General features: G+C 30.0%; 2 protein-coding genes across 3 annotated transcripts in view; both read left to right on the forward strand.

The window, feature by feature from the left end:
- Positions 1 to 21,303, forward strand: part of LOC130667981 (proto-oncogene tyrosine-protein kinase receptor Ret) — a 71,017-nt gene extending 49,714 nt beyond the window's left edge. The window contains exons 13-20 of one of the 2 annotated variants that reach the window (XM_057469942.1): positions 9,228 to 9,330; positions 9,830 to 9,998; positions 13,282 to 13,586; positions 15,441 to 15,636; positions 15,761 to 15,890; positions 15,995 to 16,196; positions 17,165 to 17,343; positions 18,183 to 21,303. In XM_057469942.1, the coding sequence (XP_057325925.1) occupies positions 9,228 to 9,330; positions 9,830 to 9,998; positions 13,282 to 13,586; positions 15,441 to 15,636; positions 15,761 to 15,890; positions 15,995 to 16,196; positions 17,165 to 17,343; positions 18,183 to 18,610 (1,712 nt within the window). In that variant the 3' untranslated portion in view covers positions 18,611 to 21,303. The remainder of the gene's footprint in view (positions 1 to 9,227; positions 9,331 to 9,829; positions 9,999 to 13,281; positions 13,587 to 15,440; positions 15,637 to 15,760; positions 15,891 to 15,994; positions 16,197 to 17,164; positions 17,344 to 18,182) is intronic. The other variant, XM_057469943.1, reaches the window with a different exon arrangement.
- Positions 2,393 to 7,871, forward strand: LOC130667982 (uncharacterized). Its single transcript, XM_057469944.1, has 5 exons — positions 2,393 to 2,745; positions 3,531 to 3,938; positions 4,036 to 4,265; positions 5,434 to 5,608; positions 7,466 to 7,871. Exons 1-5 carry the CDS (start codon positions 2,667 to 2,669, stop codon positions 7,603 to 7,605), a joined length of 1,032 nt encoding a protein of 343 aa, XP_057325927.1. The 5' UTR covers positions 2,393 to 2,666; the 3' UTR covers positions 7,606 to 7,871.
- Positions 21,304 to 21,819: the final 516 nt, after the last annotated feature.

Raw genomic sequence — 21,819 nt, forward strand, 5'->3', positions numbered from 1 at the left:
GAGCTCTTCGAGCTCGAAAATACTTTTGTATGATGTTGTTTTCGAAAAAAAACGTTTTTCACCATTTTTTCTCTAACGATATCTCTCAAACGAATAAACCGAGTGAGACAGTTGAGGTGGCAATCGACGCGTTTTATCAAGATCTATAGCTGATCAAATTTTGAATTCGATTTATCGAGTCGTTTTTGAGATATTTCAAAAAAAATTTGTTTTTTTAATTCTTTCGACAACGGTTTCTCTTGAACGAGCCTTACCGATCAAGCTCAATTTCTCACAGCTTCAAGATATTGACAAGCCGCGTCGAAGACACCTTAAAGTTCAAAATCGGTTCATCCGTTCAAAAGATCCAGGTATTTACATACGTACGTACATACATACATACACACACTCGCACATCATCATGAAATTAGTCCGAATAGCTTCCTAGAAGCTCAAAACGTCAAGATCTCTTAGAAATTCGATTTTCGTAAATCGGACCGAAACCAATAACTTCCCGAATTTTTGAAAATCTACAATTTTCTCAGCGGGAAGTTAAAAATACAATACTGGTATCGTAAAAAATATAGGAATGAAAAATAAGAAATAAAAAACATAATTATTCTTGTATATTTTTTTTAACTTTCCAGTGCTGCCTCTGTATCTTTCCAACGTAAGTAACAAATTTTACGATACTCAAATATGAGTATTTCTAAATTGATGTTAGTAGATTTGTCGTGCATAGCGCTAGTGTACATATGAGTGACCAGTGTATGAGTTACCTACACTATGATAAGATGTTTGTATATAGGTATATGTAAATGAATACTGGGATTCGGCTTTTCCGTACGAGATGGCACTACCATCTACGCTTCTCACAAGTGTTTATATTTATGCCTGTTTCAATATATAAAAATTCTACCTCATAATCATTTGACAATCTGGTCAAGAGCCATGACGTGAAATCCTCAGATGATGAAATGACGTCATGTATAACCTCAACAATCTTCCTTCAATTCTTCTCTTTTTCTATTTTCGCTCTGACTGCATCAGTCAAAAACCTACTCTTTTTCGTTCGTAGGGGCGGAAATTCAACATTATCGACTTTTCAATTTTACGATACTCGTATTGTGTAAACTTTATGAACCAGACTTGTATAATTTGCTCTGTAGTATTAGTCATCATAATGTTTTTGGTAGTAATATTTATTAAATAGAATTTACGATAGTATATAGTAAAAACTATTATTTGGAGAGTCTGGTCCAGCGTTACGATTTTATACAATAAAAAGTACGATAAAAATATCGTGAAAATTGCGAGAATTTTTTTTCCGTGTAATTTAATAATATTTTTTATTCGAACTTAATAATTTTTTTAATTTTTCAAACACAACAAACAGTTTGATTGGTGATTAGAATGACATATAGTATATGTCACATCAAGAGAGGAAAATTGGACATCCCGACCGTCTGTGTAATGGCCTACCCGAGACGAAGGCGAGGGAGGCAAACACGCGGATCGGGATATTCTACCTTTCTCTGTGCTTTCTTAAGCTTTAATTAATGAAAATAGTGACTATCACTGTTTACTAGTAAAAAGAATGTCACTAACTCAAACAGTGGTATATTTTTTACTGACAATAAGTGACTATTCACTGTCAAATAATGATTTTCACTAATTCGTTTTTAGAGAGTGGTGTGTATACTATCTTTCACCAGATCTGCAGCTAAAAGTTTAAATTTTTACCTTTGTTTGCGGAAAGAACAGCGTGTGAAAAACATACGACTTTCTTCCTCTAAACCGGACAGGAATTTTAACTTCCGGTGCAGGAAATCGGGGATAAATGAGACACTATTTTGGAAATAATTTTTTTAGTTTTTGCTAAAAATATTTACTCACATAATCAAAGAATAGATGGGAAAAGTTTGGCACCCTGAGCAGTGTGACGATTCCAAAAATTTTATCAAAAAAATATTTCTTCTTATTTTAATTCCATTATTATTAATTTCCTTTCATTACCCCTTAGGTTCATTTTGCTTCAGTTTCTCAAATTCAAAAAAATAATAAATATTTAAAAAGAAATTTCCATCACTCTGCCCGTAATCAACTTGCCCCTAGATTTCCATTCTCTCCTAAATAAGTAAATAAATATTTGTGAATAGAAATACACTTAATTTCCCTACTTGTTATTCATAGAGTCATAAATAAATATGAAATGTATATTTTTCAAGAGCTATATCTATAAAAACATTAAATTATTATGACCTGTAGGGATTTTATTGAACTTCTACCACTTATTAAACTTTCAATTTTAATCTCGAAAACAAATAAATTATCTGCAGTATAAACAGAAAATATATAGTAACCGGCTTTATTTACAATTAGAAGGTATTTAAAATTATATATAGTGTGAGTACAGTTGCTCAGTTATTAGTAATTTACTGTACTGATAAATCCGTGTTATATTTTTAATTTCCTGACAAACTCTCACTCGTACACTTGAAATATTTTTTTGTTAAAATTACATTTCGTATGTTAGAAGTGACTTAATCGATAACTATTTAATACGTTTCATTTCCAACGACTTAATCAATCAATCCATACGTCTCAATCCACAACAGCTGTATCAAAAAGTGGATTTATTAAAGTGAATTAATTTGTTAAAAATAATAAACTAGTATAAGTGAATTATGAATGACATTTTGGGTGAACGTTCACGAAAAAGACGTTATAATCACGTAGATACTGACAATAGTTTATTTGATGGCGGTAAGTATTATTTTAAATATATAATTTGAAAAAATTAATATCCAGTGCAAAAATATGAGATTTAAAAATATCTAATAATACAAACATGTCGGTATTGCTGATGGTACAGTACGCGGCTGATAGAGAATATTTTTTGTAATTGAATAGTTTTGTCGGTGGATATTAATTTTTGATATTTGCACCTGAGGCTAAGGAAAATATCATGAGATTTTATTAATTTCTTGTGATCACTCGCAAAATGTAAATAAATATTTTTTGAGGTAGTTCACTCGCGACCTATAGTGTGTGCTATTGGTTACTCTGTCACTCGCTATTGCTTCCTCTTTTACTTGATATCGCTTACTCGCTTCTTCTTATTTGAAATTGTGAGACAGATTTCTTTGAATATCTATAACTTTTTTACTAATTCGTAGTATGATTATTCTAACATTTTTTTAAATTTGAAATTTTTTTTTCTATAATCTGTTAGTTTTTAGAAAGATTCTTAAGACAAATAATTTGAAACATACGTGAAAATATGACGTTTTTTTAGCTTAGTTCGAACTACTACATGTTAACTCAGCGTACTTTGATTATCAATATCTCGCCTTACAAACGATTAAAAATTCTGATTTTTTTAAATTACATGCAGGACATCTACCTGCGGTGACAAATTGCTTAGGAAAATTAATTGCTTGACTATAATATTTACAACAATTAATAATTCTTGAATAAAAATTAACTAATTAACTACTGGAAAATAATATTTTTTGTATGCATTAAAGATTTTCATTTATTTCATTTAGAGAATTGCCATATTCCAATTTGTAAACGTATAAAACTAGAACAATTTGATGATGAGGAATCTGAAGAAATACTTCATACTCAAGATTTGACATATTATAATTATTTATCTGAATCTGATGTTAAGCAAGAAAATATTTACGATTACGACAATAATATTGATACTAGTGATGACAATAGAACAGAAACTTCTGATATTGATGAAGGTATTCAAAGTTATTGCAGTGAAACTTATATTAATAAAAGCTGTGATATACAAAATGACATTCGTAATTGGGGATCAACTTGTGGAGTTAATGATGAAGATATTAATAAGCTTTTTGGTATTTTAAAGGATAAACAAGTTTTTTTTCGTAATAAATCTATAAATGAATCAGAAGTTTCTGCGAAATCCGCCACGAGTAGTGAGTGTAAGTTACTACAAAACTATCAAATGAAATTAAATAGTTATAGACATATCTATCAGTTTCAATTTTAATGGAGAGTTTCATTATTTATTGATTACAGTTGAAAAAAAAATTTTAGAAGAAGTAAAAAATATAAAAAATTATCAAGAAGAAAATTTCAACAAATTATTGAATAAAATAAATAATAAATATATGGGATTTGGTTCGGAAGATGAAATTCGACGCAACTGGTTTAGAGAATACAATTTATTTTTGCCTATGTCGACGACTGAAACGTTTGATAATTTCTGCAAATTGCTGAATCAAGTAAAAGAATTTGAACAGAAATTTGTAAGTTTTTTCAAATATCTATTTTTTATTCATAAATGTGTGGCATGAAAATATTTTTTCATGATACTAGCATCGAAACTTGAAGTTTCAGTGTCTCTACAGCTCGTCGAAACAAGCTAATTTCAAGCCGATGCTGCAAATGACTGCTAGCGAATTCGTAATGCAAAAATACCTTCATACAGCGGGAAAAAACACAATTGTTTCTGCCCGGTGTCAGTTATATTTAATGTTTATTTGCAGCCTTATTACTCTCATTTGTTTACTTGTCACTTCAGTTTACTAATTTCATTTTTTAAGTTACAGTTTTAATTAACCAAATAAAATTAATAAAAAATGAGTGAAAATAATATTTTTGTCTTATTTACTATTTAATAAGTAACTATGTAACTTTCTCATTATCTAACAGTTCTCCGCATCATCGGCTTGAAATTAACTTGTTTCTTACTGGCTGCTGACACTGAATCTTGAAGTTTCGATGCAGGTAACCATGAAAAATATAGTGTGCGACTCAGGATAAAACACGATTTCAGACTGCGGGTGATGTCAGCCAACCTCACCCTAGTCTGAAATCGTCTTCACGGTAAGAAATGCATGGCGTTCAACACCTGGTATGGTCTCAAGACAGATACTAAAATAGTATGTGAAATATTCCAAGACAGTATTGTAACGAGTCCCAGAAGTATGGCGTTATTTACTATAGTGTATAGTACTGGAGCTATTGTATTACTCACACGTATGCATAGCAGGCACGGCGAAACAGCATGGCCCTGAGACCCATACTACAATGTCGAGGGCACAATGCTACTAGTTTTTCCCGCCATAATTTCTGGCGTGTCAATCAATGTATACTGTCGTATTACCACCAAAACTATATAGATGTCGTCAGACTAGGTTTATCGGCCAGAAGCAATGTAGATACGGCAATGCAGTATGGGCCTGACGGCCATACTGACATTGCGGCGTCCTCGACAATTATTGCCAATGTTACTATTCCCGCAATGGTTGAACTATCTGTGCATACAATTTTATAACCTATAAAAATCTTCGATACCATACAGTATAGCGTTCACGCCCATACTGGCATAGTGATATCCGCAAAACATTTCTTACCGTGTTGTTTCATCCCTTGTCACACAATATACTAATAAATATAATCATTCTTTTTTAGATGACTTTTGTTGAAGTGATTGCTAAGCCGAATGAACGACATACTCTACCTCAAAAAATTGGAGTGATTTTAAAAAAATTGATTACTCGTGAAGTAGTTGTAAAACTCTGGGTAGTAAGATCCAAGGAGGGTAAAGTTACTTTGTCTAACACAAAATTTTATGATTGTTTACTAGGTAAGAAATTTTGAAAAAATTTAACATATGAATATCTCGATTGTCGCAAATATTTTATATCATTTCTTTTCGCATCACATCTATTGAAACTATGAGTTCTAATGCCTATTTATCCAGTTGAAATAATCCTATTTCTGATTAATGTGATTAAGCGGGTTCAAATTCATCGGTTTCACCCCTAAGGCAGAAAACGTCTAGTTTGTCGGTTAAATTACTGACCAAATTGATAGTTAAATTAGTACATGCGCTATTAGTATCAAGGAAAATCGAACGGAACTAATAATGAGCCAAAATAACATCAAATTTTTTTAATTTACTTAATTCTTTTGGTGATCATGACTATTTATAGTTATAATTTATAATCAGATAACAAGCTAGCTTATTGATACCTGGCATATATAATCAGATCAATAAATTAGACCCCAAAATTTTCTGATCGAATATATATTAAATGAGCATACAAGTTTGAGTCTGAGTTTGTTCCCTTGTCGGTCCCATACACGCAGGGAAATTTTTAGTAAAATCTACCCAAAAAGTTTAATACTGTGAGGACTTGTAGTAAATATCTAAATTTTTTCCATGCACTGATAGAAGGATTTCTTAGCATTTAAAAAAGATTTCTTAGTATTTGAGAAATCATTTCTTAAGCATCATTTTTTTGTATTTAACAAATATTTTTTACTATTTAAGAAATTCTTCTATCAGTGTGCACATTGGAAAATATATAACTCGATAGCATGTAAATAACGAGCGATTTCTGCTAACAACATAGTAAAAGTTAAGTTACTGGCTAGATGTCCATACAGTACCAAACTTTATGGGTAATTTTTACTCAAAAATTCTCTGCGTGCACGGAAAAAAAAATAGGTGCTGCAACAGGACCCAATCCTGTGGAAGTAACAGGACTAAATCCTGTTGTAGCACCACAGGATTTTCATATTACAGCAACAGGACACATCCTGTTGCAGCAACAAGATTTTTCCTGTAGAATCGATAAAATAAGGAACAAGTTTTATGTACCAATTTTTTTGTCAGTATGGTAAAATTTCAAAATGTGAAAAAAAATTCAGTTTAGAAAAAATTCAAATTATGAAAAAAATTCAAATTTTGAAAAAAACATTATAATTTTAAAATTTGATTTTTTTTTTTAAATTTTAAAATTTTACTATACTGACATAAAAATTAATACATAAAACTTGTTCCTTATTTTATTGATTCCACAGGACAAATCCTGTTGCTTCCACAGGATGTGTCCTGTTACTGTAACATGAAAACCCTGTTGCCATAACAAAATTTTGTCCTGTTGCAGCGCCAATTTTTTTTGCGTATGTAGTTACTCTCTAAAAATGAATTAGCGAAATTCATCAGCAAATTGTTAATATTAACTAATTCAGTTTTAGAGAGTACAGACTCACAAAATTTGGGCCATCTGTGATAGTAGCCCTTGCGTCTGGCTTGGACAGTCTGCATTACTCTTGTCTAAAATCACCTTGTTTCGCTCCTTCACGTAAAAAAGAAAACAGAAAAAAGTAGAATTCCACTTAGTCACGCAGAGCTTCACGTAGAAAACTGGAAACATTTGAAAAAATTCTGGAAAAAGTACGGTTTTAAATAAGAATTTTATTAAATACTAATACGATAAAATATATATGAGACGTATATGCACCGATGTATTGGCTATATGGGACATGTATATTTTGTTTTGTACGGATGTAATTCTTAGCAGTAAGGTTTACAGTTTAAGATGTATGTTAAACTAAACCTTTAATAAAATTGTAAAATTCTTATAAGAAACTGTAATTTTTCTAGTTTTTTTTTTTTTGTCAGGCTGCTACATATTGTACTATTTTATTCCAGATTATTTTAAACCACAACTCAAAGCTAATAAAAAAAAACCGAGTCAAATAAGAACAGAGTTTAATGTGGCATTGAGATGTGCGATTGCAAATGCAAAAGATTGGGGTAACAAGAAAGCTAAAAATCGCCAATCCCAGTAATAATAACTTTTAGAAGTTTTAATTAATTTAAACAAGACTTTATCTTCAAAGATGTTAATATCAAACTATTTATTCATTTTTATCTTTCAATTTTGTTATCTAAAGTGTTTATTTTTTGTTATTCTTACAAAGGAAAAATGTTTGTTGATTATTGAAAGTAAATATATGTATTATTTTTTATTTTAATGAAATGATTCGCGTATACTTAATGTTTATATTCTGCACAAAAATATGTTTATCGTCTATTATAATTATCAAATATTTTTTAGTTTTTATAATGATAATTTATTGTTATTATTACTAGTGTCTGTGGTTAAAATTAAAGTTTTTTATTTTTTAAATTAAAAACTGTTCAAGTTGACTGCTGATACCAAAATTAATAATTGAATAAAATATTAAATAAGACTTTTTTCTATAACGAAAATATATATAAGGTTTGACAATGTATGATAAAATTATAATTAATTTTTACAATAAAAATGTTCTTTATTAAAAATGAATAATTATTAGCCCGATCCTCGACAATCGATTATTTAAACAACAAATGTACAAATATAGTGGAAACCTAAACATGCAAACATACAAATAACCTTCTCAATAAGACAATTTATAAATAAATTAAGAAAAATATAGATAGCCCGAACTGGTAAGCATTACCATAACATTATGGTAACCGTATATATACTATGGTAATGGTTACCACTATATTATGGTAACGATCACTGTAATTTTATACCCTGTAAAAAATCACCGGTGTAAGTCCAAGCGGTGGAGGTGTTAAAATTATCGGTGTTAAATTTACCCCCGAAAGCGGTGTGAAAGTAACGCCGCCACCGGTGTAAATATTCTTTACCGGTGTTAAAATATTTTATTTTGTGAATATTTTTATTTACTCGATCACTATACTAGTTGATAAATGATATTTTTTATAAATTTTCATAAAGAACTGAAATTTTTTGTGTTTTATAATTTTTAAAGTTAATACTCCAAGCGGACGCAATTAACCCCGCTTTTACATCGGCATTACTCCGCTTTTACTCCGGTTACCCCGCTTTAACACCGGTATTTTTAACACCGGTGTATTACTCCTCCTACACCGATGTAATTTCATTTTTACACCGGGCGGAGTTAAAACGAGTCCATTTTTAACACCGCTTTTTTTACAGTGTAGTACACTCAGAAAATTAAATGATAGGAATTATTATTTAGTGATGGTAAAATTTTAACTATCAATCCGAAAGTAGTGAATATTATCTAGATGATTGTATAAAAATACATATGGGTGCCGTTCTTATAATCAACTTTAAAAAAAACCAGCTACCACGCATTATGGGAACCATTCCCATAATATATTGTAATTATTACCATAAATTTCTCTCCGTGTACTGATAATTGTCGTTCGGACTCGATAAGATTTTCAGATATAAAAAAAAAAGCTAAAAAATTTAGTTTATTCAAGATAAAAAAATAAACGATCTTTTACCGTTTCCATTTTGCCCACCCTTATATACCTTTATCATAAGCAACTAACCAATAAAATAGTAATAAAGTTCACCGTCGACTGGAAACTAAAAAATACTTTCTTGATTGTAACGTAAAAAAAAAAATTTTTTCATTTTCAGTAGCGTCATTAAACAATTGTGGTCCGGCTTGTTTAATTGGTGCTGTTGGAGCCAGTTTCTTTGTTATCTTGGTTTTTGGAGCTTTTGTCATGTGGAGATATAGGTGAGATCAATTCAATAGTTCATTTATCACTACTATATTTGCTCGCTTTATTTTTTTTGCTTTTTCAATAACTGGAAAAAATTACCCGTCAATAATTTATGTTCGTCCGTTTTTTATGGAAACTTTATTCTCAAGGGGTTCCTGAATAAATTTTAAATTTTAATCTAAAAAACTAAGAAGTTTTTGAAAAAAATTTACAAAGTGATTTTATGTAGTAAAGATTCAATGCATGCAATAGTTATAAAAAAACAAACTTTGCTTCAAAGAAATTGATGTTTGTAAGAAGATTTTTATCGTAGACATGCAAGTTGTACGATCGAACATTTTTTACCACTTATGCGGTAGAGGGATAAAAGCTTTTTTTTTGTTGTTGTATTTACTCGTGAAATCTTAGAAAAAAACTTTTGATTGAACTATTAATGGACAGCACAAACATGAGAACGTTTGTAAAAAAATTTAATAGCATGATTAAGCTTGGTTTTCATGTTCTTATTTTCAGAACTATTGGGAAAAGTTCAAGACGTGAGTGCAAGCACCGATCAGATGACATGAATAACGGTCTTGGAATTCTTCCATTGGACTACTTAGACCGCGGAGACGGACACCTTATCAGTGTCGATTCATTTGCTGCTACTAATCGAAGTCTGCTTCTTCCGAAATCATCACCAGTAAGTTTTTTTTTTGTGTGTCCCGTAATTGAACATTTATGAAATTGCTCGGATGTCCGGCTGTCATTTTCACTAAAAGTTTCACCAAGTATTTACAATACTTAACCCATTAGAGCACAATGTCTAGCTTTCGATAAATCATACATCAGATAATCTTAATTTTAGGGAAGGAAAAATTTTTTTTTTTGGTAATTTTTCATCTTATCGAAAGTTTAATATTTATATTGTTCGCTAAAATTTAAACAAAGTAAGCAAATTATTAATATTCAATGCGTTGTTTTTGTTTCGAAACTCTCCAAAAATGAAGTAGTGAATATTCATTACACAGAAAAAAAGGATTTCTTGGTGCAAGAAAATTTTACATCATGAAATGAAAACAAAAATTTTCTTAGCCGAAGAAATTTTTTCTCGCCTCAAAAAATTTTTTCTTCGCTTAAGAAAATTTTCATTTTCAATTTATAATGCAAAAAATTTCTTAGGACATATAAAAATTTTTTGAAATAATTAAAAATTTTTTGTGCCAAGAAGTTCTTTTTTGCTGTTGATTTGCTAGTGAATTTCGCTAATTTACTTTTAGAAAGTACATGATTAAAAAAATTCCAAGTTTTCATTGTTTCCAATAAAAGTCACAATAATAAGAACATAAATAATTTTACACTGTAAAAAATCACCGGGGTACGTTCAAGCGGTGTAGGTGTTAAAATTGGCGGTGTTAAATTTTAATCCCGAAAGCGGTATGAAAATAACGACGCCGCCCGTTTAAATATTTTTTACCGGTGTTAAAAGAAATTTTCCGGTGTTCAAATATTTTACTTTGGATATGTGTGCATATGTGTGAGAGTGTGTGTGCATGTGTGTTTGAGTGGGTTCGAGTGAGTGTGCGCGCAACCGTGTGTGTGCGATCGTGCGTGTGAGTATGTGCGTGTGCGGCTGGCGTGTGTGGGCTCGCGTGTGTGTGTGGTCATGATATTTTTTGCCTTTTATAAACTTCCCAAAACTAATACTTTGAGCGGACGCAGCTTACCCCGTTTTAACACCGGTATTTTAACACCGCCGAATTACGCCTTCTACACCGGTGTAATTTCATTTCAACACCAGGTGGAGTTAAAACGATTCCATTTTTAACACCGCTTTTTTTACAGTTTATAATTTAATGAGATATCTGATTATTATAAAATTTGGCATAGAAATAATAAAATTTCAGCGGAAATTTCAATTTCTATGAAGAAAAAAAAGTTCCGGATAATTTCGATTGGACAAAAAAAACGACAAAGTAGTTGACAATATATTATATTTCAAATATTTATACCACTAAATTATTAAAAGTCACAATAAGTCAATTTGTAAAGAGATTGATGATAAATAAATTCAACAATTTATGAATTCAAAAATTCGATTGTGAGTCAACTCACCTTTGATGAATTTTTTTTCTTTTTCAATAAAATAAGAATCGATTAATTAATTAATTAATTAATTTTCACCTTTAAAATATATCTAATTTTAAAAAATTACGCATTTCCTCAAAATAATTTTTTTTTTGTCTATAGCAGTCAATTAAAAAAAAAATAAGCAGGATGTTGAATAAATATATATTTCTTAAAATAAATTATTTTTATTGCTTAGAAAATGTTATCACACTTCGGATCTAGCCTTTTATTGTATTTTTAAAATAATAAACATTTAATTTTATTACTTAATGCTAATTAATATCTTGGTAATTTTCGGGTAGCTTAAATACGTCAACAGTACTTTTGTCATTAAAGAAGTTAATTTATTCTATTTAAATTAGTAATTAGATTTGTAAATTCTCATCATAGATCGTATTCATTTACATACAGATTAGCGGATTAGCATAATTCAAATAAAGTCTTCGTCAAATTATTATTTTATTTTCTTCAAAGTAAATTATTGTATTTATCTGATAATATTTCACTAAACTTCCGGAAGTTAATAATAATCTCTATTTCCCTTAGTTTTCTCAACTCTACAAACAAACTTGACGCTAACTTAATACCGACAATGGTAAAATAATTTACACAGTGGTATTATTTATTTCGGGTACACTAGTTCCTAGTGATAATGATCTCCACACATATTTCACACAAGTTTTGTACAAAAAGGTACACAGTAAATTGTCTCGCGATAGTGAGCTTCGTTTCATAGAATACACGTGTCACGGTAAAAGTTACACTATAATGAGATCGATTGTATACGCCTAGAGTAGAGTAAAAGTACAAACATATATATATATATATATATATATATATTGAGAGGTCGGTATCAATTCAGTGAACTGAATCAAATGATAGCTCAAGTGTGATATCTCGTTTTCTCGCACCAGGTTTTTATGATACACGTCTTTGCTTCCAAATACTCAACTTTTTATTTATTCTTCCAGGAAATCGAAAAATTCTCAGTGGAATTCTGTAGAGTTTATTACATTCATTAAATTACTGTCAATAATTTTTAAATCTATAATACGATCTACAAGTCAAAAATGAAATTACAAATCATTAAAAGATTAAGTTTTTTATGTATACGAAAAGAAAATTATGGGAACTTTTGCTATGCATTATGGGAATAGTTCTCATAATGGTATAGGAACTGTACCCAAACTATTGTAGGGATGTTTCCCATAATATATGGGAATAGTTCCCATACCATTATGGGAACCATTCCCATAATGGTATGGGAAAAGATCCTATACCAATATGGGAACCAATCCCATAACATTATGAGAAGTATTCCCATATCATTATGGGAACCATTCCCATAATGGTATAGGAATCGTTCCCATAATATTATTGGGATGGTTCCCTTTTCCCTTCAGTTTCATTAAAAATTCATAATGGAGTGTACTAATGAAAATTGCAGTAACATATTATTGTAAGCGAACATGAACTTTACAGTAAATCTAGTCATCGAAAATTATTCAAAAACTAGACATTAAAAAGTTATTTGCCATTTATTTCAATTTAAATTGAACGACTAGTTTATATAATTTTTATAAAGTGTTGGTTTTTTTTGTCATTATTACCGATTAAAAACTAAAAAACACGGAAAAAAAATTATCTTTAAATGTACAGAAGGTCTCGTAATGGTGATTTACTGTATTTCTCGATTTTTAAATTTAGTAACTTACTTTCATCGAATCACTTAGCGAATATCTGAACTCAATCCTAGTGTATAAAAGTTTAGAAAACCCGTTGTTTTTTTTTCGAAATCACATTAATAATTTTGACAAAAATATAAATATGATGATATTTTTGACAAAAATTTTCAGCCGGACCCTAAATGGGAGTTTTCAAGATCAAGATTAACAATTGAACAAGTGTTGGGTGAAGGTGAATTCGGCAGAGTATTACGAGCCAAAGCTGTTGATATTGGAGGTTGGCCAGGACCAACAACTGTCGCTGTAAAAACATTAAAAGAAGATGCCAGTGGAGCTGAACTTGCTGATCTTCTTTCCGAATATCAACTACTTAAAGAAGCGCAACATCCAAACGTTATTAGATTACTTGGTGCTTGTACATCGCCTGGAGGCCCTGTCTATTTGATTATCGAATTCGCTGAGTTTGGTTCATTGAGGTAAAAATAACAACAAATACCAGTAAATTTTCTATAAGACTCTTATATTTTATCTTATATGTTATATTAAATAACAATAATAGTAATAATAGTATTAATAAAATAAACGTATAAAGTTGAACCCGTTCTATTCAATATAAAAAAAACTCGTGATACATTTAAATATATTATGTTATGTATATTGTCAATGTGGAGTCCAATAAAAATACCATTGTCTGTCTAATGTACCCGGAAATCCTCAACTCAACAAATTCCATGACCACTAGAATGCATTCCATCCAAAACAATAACCGTCTAGTAATCGTAAAACTTTAGTAATTAAATTTTTCTCCCTTTTAACATTCAACACAATAAATTGAAATAATAATTAAAGTCCAGAGTCGAAATTTCAGGTCTGTTTTGATCGTATTTTTTTTCTATACATTTTAGACACAAATTTGACGATTACAATGAATTTCTACTGTATTGGTATCTATACGATAGCACGTCTGATTTCATCGTAACTAGTGGAGTTTTGTCCACTTTGACTGTTTTACGATCAAACCAGGTCTGAAATAATAATAATAATAATAATAATAATAATAATAATAATAATAATAATAATAATAATAATAATAATAATAATAATAATAATAATAACCATCTTTAAAAGTATCTAGCGAGCGTGGGTTCGAATCCCACATAGATTTTTTAATTTTTTTTTCATTTATTTTATAACAACCCAAGGAAAAATTCATTTGTAGCTGACGATTTCTTAAATTCCAAACAAATTTTGTAGAGTTCCCTAAAATTTTACGGACAAAAATTATTTTTCAAAAAAAAATTTGAAATCGCAAAAAAAAAAAATTTTATCCAGACATTTTCTATGATCTGTTGAGTAAAGATATTTATACTGAGATTGACCGAGTATGTATGATGTTGATGAAAAATACCTGGTATCTGCTGCATGGTCTCGAACCCGGATTTACGTGCGTGATCGCGTTGGAGTAAATGGTATATTTATTGAAATAAAAAAGAACAACTTATGAAAAAATGTTAAGATCATGATATCATGGCTGACTCCATAATTCATGTTCGGAGCAAAATATATTATTTTATAAACTTATATTAGGGAGATTTTCAAATAGAATAAATTATAAATGTTCTTAAGTTCAAATGTTGTTATCATAATTGATAAGATTTTTTAATAGCTTAGCGAATTTTATAAAATTATATACTAATGTATAAAAACTTTGATACTCATAACGATTTTTTTTTGCTGGCCGTTGAAAATTTTCAATAATTTCGAGTAAAAAATAGCATGAAGTTTAATAAAAAAAAAATGTAAAATTCGAATAAAAAGTATCATAAAATTGTTCAATATTTTATGACATTTATAAAAATTTACAAAAAAATTAAAATTTTATGTAATTTTACTTCACTTTCTTACAGATTATTAAACGGATATTTTAAATCGAATGAAAAATTAAAAAAAAAAAAGAATTAATCTAAGTGGGATTCGTACCCACGCTCGCTAGATACTTTTAAAGATAGTTGTTATTATTATTATTATTTCAGGCCTGGTTTCATCGTATTTATTCTTATGTTTCATCTTGCACGGTCAAAACAGGCTTTTTTTTTATGCGATAAATGAAATATTAGTGATTGGAAACTGTTACGATCAAATCGGTTCTTGAATTTCCACTCGGGCGTGTCATTCGAATAATTATTTATCATATCAATAAACATAGTTAGAAGTTGAATATTTACATAGTATATGCTCGTTATCAATTTGCATATATGATTTTTAAAATAGTAAAATGAATATTAATACATGATTTTTATAGAAAAAAAAAAAAACTTGTTTTTTTCTAGAAATTATTTAAGAAGAAGCCGTCACCTTGAATCAGAAGGACGTGTTCCTTGTTCAACATCTTTACTATCTGCATCGCCTGGCAACACACATGAAGAATTACAAGATACTTCGTTAAATTACACAATAACTCCTCATGATATACTATCCTTTGCTTGGCAGATCAGCAAAGGAATGGCGTACTTGGCTGACATTAAAGTAAAAACCGCAATACATTATTCTAAAACATTGTTTCAATTATTCACAGCTTCTATTGTATATATGTATGTATATATATGTATACAATATAGGCTGTTTCTAAACTATGTAATCAATTTAACAGTTGGTGCATCGCGATCTTGCTGCTAGAAATGTTCTGCTCGCAACTGGCAAAGTTTGCAAAATTTCCGACTTTGGACTGACTCGGGATGTTTATGAGGATGATGCATATTTGAAACGAAGTAAAGGAAGAGGTATTTTGATCCAGACTTCATTATTCAATTAATAAATTAAATAATAATTAATAATTATAATTGATGATTAAATAATATTAAACTTCTCGATTAAATCAATATAGTACCGGTTAAGTGGATGGCCCCCGAATCTCTTGCTGATCATGTGTACACGAGTAAATCGGATGTATGGAGCTTTGGAGTGCTTTTATGGGAATTAGTAACGCTTGGTGCTTCGCCTTACCCAGGTGTAGATGTTCATAATCTGTACAATCTACTCAAAGCCGGATATCGAATGGAGAGGCCTGCTAATTGCTCTACACAATTGTAAGTATATACTGCTTATATATTGATATACATTTATTCATAATTATAAAATATAATATAAACTTCTCAATGTTCGGAAATTTACTATCTTTTTAGTTTTTTATTTTAGTTCATTTTATCAATGCATATTAAATCATTTTGATTGCAGTATGAATTTGATTTAATTTATGTTAATTTATCTGTTGGTTAAATTATTGTAACACAATATTCCACATTTAAAGGGGGACCACTTGTGTGAAATTTTTAAAAAATCAATTTTTTTTTGCATATTTCGATAGTCTGTATCTTCAAAAATAACATACTAAAATTTGAAGTGCATATCTCAAATAGTTTTCAACTTCCCGCTAAGAAAATTCGAAATTTTCGAAAATTCGGGAAGTTATTGGTTTCGGCCCAATTTTCGAAAACCGAATTTTCAACAGATCTTGACGTTTGAACGTTCTCGGGAGTTATTATGACTAATTTTAAGATGATGTCCGAGTGTATGTATGTACTTACGTACGTACATATATAAATATTCTGTAACTTTTGAACGGATGAACCGATTTTGATCGTCAAGGTGTCATTCTTTAGAAGTCAATAAAACACGTCGATTGCCACCTTAACTGTCTCAATCGGTCAATTCGTTTGAGAGATATCGTTGGAGAAAAAATGGTAAAAAACGTTTTTTTTCGAAAAGAACGGCATACAAAAGTATTTTCGAGTTCAAAGAGCTCGAAAATGTATTCACAACAATGTTTTCGAAATTTTCGGGCTGGCCCGCAGGGTCAACCGATAGACCAATTTTTTTTTAGGCAATCACACTAGTGGTCCCCCTCAACTTCATAATTTCTTTATTCGGATTTTTTAAAATTCTTTATAATTTTAGCATTTTCTACATTTTATAAACACTAATAAGACGAAAATTTTTATTCCATTTTGACATTTTGCGTTTGCTACCATCACATACTTTTTTTTCCTTATTACAGATACAAATTAATGGTTTCATGTTGGCACGATGAACCTGGTATGAGACCCTCATTTAAAGAACTTACTTGTCAATGGGAACGTATGCTTGAGGATGGTGTTGAGTATCTTGATTTAAACCCTCGAACTGTTCATAATCAAGCTTATTTTGCGTCACTTCATGCACTTGATAGTCCAACTAGTAAGTATTTTAAAAAAATATTTCTAAAAAAATAAATGATTGTGTACATTTCAAATGTTCATGTCCAAATTAAAAGTTTACAAATCACTAAAGAAAATCACTTTTGATTAGAAAAATATTGTTGATTCAATAATTCACTTCATTGAGAGTCATACTGTAAAAAATCGAGAGTGAATTCGGAGTAAGTACAGATTTTATTTAAATTCGAATTTACTTCGTCATTCGGAATTCTATAGTTTTAGAAAAAATCACTCTGCATACGGAGTACATAGGGAATTTTTTTTTAACTTCCGAGCTCAAGGAGCTCGAAATCATCAGGAAGTTTTGGTGATCTGCATTATATTTAAGTCTGCATTCGGTCCGATCCGGAATTTTAATATTAAAATAAACTCTACTTCGAAGTGAATTTTACTCCGAGAGGATTAAATTAATGCACAGTCATCCGCTCCGCATTCACTCCAGATTACATCTACATTCACTCCGAAAAGTTTTTACACTGTATTATACTAATTTAATGTTGTTAATGTTTAATTATTGTTAATTTTCATGAAAATTAGCAATTGGTAAAAAAAAATCATCGACTTTTTTCTAACAATAATCCAGTATTGTTTCTCTTCAAACATTTAATTAAATGAAATTATTATTTAAAATAATTTTTACGTCAAGAAATTTACACTTTTTAATCATTCATTTTCTGCTCAGTGTTTGTGGATGTTATCAAAGTGAATTTATTAACGTAAACTTTTTAAGCGAATATATAGCAGCCATTACTTAGCATTTGAAATGTGCAAACATTATTTTAATCAAAAATAAATAATCTATAAAATTAATTTATTTAGGTACAAGTAATGAAGGAATAACAAGCGGTAACTTTAGTACTTTTCGTACAGAAGCAGTTAACTACCTCAGTAAACCATCAGCAGAGCCTATAACAAAATGTGATAAAATCGATAAACTTCAAGCTCTTTGGCAAGATCCAATTTGTACCTTTCCAGAAGAACCATTAAAAACGACTTATGTCAATGAAAGACCGGATAATTTAAATGTTAATCATTATGAAAGTCCTATTAAATTACGTAGAGTAAGTGTAACAAGTAATTGTGAAAATAATCTAAAAACACCGACAAAGGAACGGCCTCAATCTTACATCGATATGCAGGGAAAAAAAACCGATAACACTAAAGATCAAAATGATTTTTTATTATTCAATAATGTTAATCATAATAATGATGATAAAATAAACATAACAAACGATTTTACTAAATGAAACTACAAATAGTAATAAATAGAGATGCTGTGCGAATAGTGTTTGAATTTAATTGAATACAACTACGCTGTAAAAAGAGCAATGTTGAAAATGGACTCAATTTAAAACCACGCGGTGATAAAATAAAATAACGCCGGTGTAGGTCGTGTCATTTGGCGGTGGTAAAATACCGGTGTAAAAAAAGTCCACGTATAAAAATTAAATAAAATTTTAATACATATAAAAAAATTGATATAGCCCTGGCAGATCCGAATTACGGTAAATTACCGTAGTTTACAGTATTCGGAAGATTAACCGTAATTTATCGCAAATTACCGAATTTCACGGTAAAACTGCGGCGATACCCTGTAAAATTTGCAACAAAAGTGAGGTATTTTACCGCAAATTTGCCGTAAAGTTGCGGTAAAACACCACAATTTACCGTAATTTATGACATTCGAGGAATTGCCGTAAATTACCATAAAGCGCGTCATGTTACCGTAAATCATGGTGATTTACGGTAAATCACGGTAATTTGCGCTAATTTGCCGTAAAATAGGTAATTTACCGTAATTCGGATCCACTAGGGGGGCCATGGGACGATAAGAATACCGAATTGGCCCCAGAAAGGTATCGGACTCATAATTTCAGGAAATGTTGGTATCGAAATAATTTCATCGAAAATTGAATGAGGAATTCAAAAAAAATAGTTTCATATTTTTATCAGTATCGTAACATGGTTAAAAATCAAAATTAAAATAATAACCTCGTTTTTTTAAAGGTTCTTATGAACAGATATTGCTCATATTTTTTTCCTTAGAAGCTACCATCATGCCCCAAAACATATCCGGTATTTAGATCAATCGATTCACAAGGTGCTGAGAATAACAATTTCTACTGATTGTCACCCTAGCAGACCTGATTTACCGAAAATTTTTGGTATTTTTGCAACAAATTTACCGTAGAATAGGTAAATTACCGTACAATTTCGGCAGATTTACCGTAATTTACCGTGATGTACGGTAAGCTACGGTAGGTTTACGGTAAGTGGGTAAATTACGGTGGGTTTACCGTAAATTTACCGCTAAATACGGTAAATCTACCGTAAATTTACCGCTAAATACGGTAAATCTACCGTAAAAGTTCGGGTGGGTTACCGAATTACCGTATTTTACGGTGTATTACCGTAAATTACGGTAAAATCGCCGTAATCTACGGTAAACCCACCGTAATTTGGGTCCGTTAGGGCAGTATTTTTCGATTTATTCAAAAACGGTAATAGATAAAGATCTGAAACTTGCAGCATCGAAGTATCTTATGAGTACCAACATTTCCTAAAATTATGAGCCCGATACCTTTCTGGGGCCGATTCGGTATTCTTATCCTCCCATGGCCTTTAATGTATATTATTTGGAGGAAATTTTAATTTTGCTAAGTTTTTATTTAAATAATTGTTTATGGTATACGTAATTATTTAAAAATTACACAATTTTACGCCAACCATTTCAATCACCAGTAATTTAATTAGTTAATAAATACACTAACTGTAGTAATCGAGAAAGTAAAAATATTCTGAAAGTAAAATATCTTCAACACCGAAAAATATTTCAACACCGGTAAAAAATATTTGCACTGGTGATAGTGTTATTTTAACACCGCTTTCGGTGTTGAAATTTAACACCGAAGATTTCATCACCTACACGGCCTGGACTTACCCCGGTTTTTTTTACAGTTGATTAAATAGTTCGAATTATTCGTAAATTTTTACATTATTCGATTTAAATTCGAATTTTCGAACATAAAATTTATATCTGACTTAAGATCGATTCAAAAAAATTTGTTACAATAATTCACGAATAACTCGAAAAATTACGAATACTTTGAACTTCTTAATGATTTGAAAACACGAAAAATTTAAAAACTTACGAACACATAATCGGAAAACTGACGAATACTTTAAATTATTTGTAAATTCAAATTATTCGATTAGAATTTCGATTTCTACTCGATTCGACACAAATAATTGGTGAGCTTGAATTATTCGCACACTCTTAGTAATAAATTAATAAGGCAATTATTTAATCAAAATGTATATAAAAAAAAAAAATAGTTTTTTAAAAAGCTAATTACGAGCAGTTGCAAATGATTAAAAAATATGATGACTATAAAAAAGTTTATTCGACTCATGCGCGCTATTCACGTTTTATCATGCCTAGAATCCGAACTCTAAATGGCCGTTTACCGACTGGTGAAAAATTATTTGTCAAAACGCAATAAAGATGTCTACTATCCCGGCCATTGTGGCGTAATAAAAATAAACGTAACTACATGGATAAAAATAAATAGAACTGGCTACCATGTCAGATAGTAGTCAGTGCCATCTGTAGAAAAAAAAAAAAGTTGAAATAGCAATGGGTCCTATCTACGTAGTACTGGCTACTATCTACATTGGACTCACTACTATCTTACATATTACACTCTTACATGTTGCCCAGTTCTATGTACATAGCAGCTAGTCGTATGTCAGATAGTAAAGGTTACTTTTTAAACATATTACCCATTGCTATCTGCAGATAGCGCCTGCGTCTATTTTTACATATTGCTGGTTACTGTGTATCATAGTAGAGACTTCTATGTAAGATAGCAATGAGTACACACTCGTTGTCATTAATGCCTGGTCCCCTGCATGGCTAAGATTCTATATTCTGGGGGACCAGGCATTAATGACAACGAGTGTACTATCTGAGATATTTTTTTCCGTACCATCTTGAATAATTTTTTTTAGAGATGGCGCTAGTATTTATTATTGACAACGAACAAATAAAATTATCATCATAACTAAATTAATTATGAATTATTCAATGTTTACGTATTAAAATATATGATTATATCATATGAGTGAGTTAATTAATTAACACTTAAATTTTAAATTTCATTTTATAAAGATAACTTTTTTTATTCATGTTCATAAATTTATTATAATAATAATTATTATAATTCAATTACAATTATTAATTATAATTAATGAACACTTGAATTTTGAATTTTATTTTAATAAATAAGTTTTTTTCATTGATGATAATAAATTTATTATAATTATTATTATAAATTAAATAATGTTACCCATTGAGCAGCCAAGATTGTGATGCCGAATGTTTTTAAAGTGGAGTTAAAACTTTGACTTATTAAATTTGAACTTCCGTTGAATTAAATCTACATCCCTGTAATAT

Source organism: Microplitis mediator, chromosome 5 (assembly GCF_029852145.1).
Source record: "Microplitis mediator isolate UGA2020A chromosome 5, iyMicMedi2.1, whole genome shotgun sequence".
NCBI classification, from domain to species: domain Eukaryota; kingdom Metazoa; phylum Arthropoda; class Insecta; order Hymenoptera; family Braconidae; genus Microplitis; species Microplitis mediator.

Coding starts and splice junctions, on each gene's coding strand:
- LOC130667982 (XM_057469944.1), top strand. CDS start 2,667: ATGAATGACATTTTGGGTGAACGTTCACGAAAAAGACGTTATAATCAC. Junction 2,746..3,530: donor CAATAGTTTATTTGATGGCG/GTAAGTATTATT, acceptor TATTTCATTTAG/AGAATTGCCATATTCCAATT. Junction 5,609..7,465: donor ATTTTATGATTGTTTACTAG/GTAAGAAATTTT, acceptor ATTTTATTCCAG/ATTATTTTAAACCACAACTC.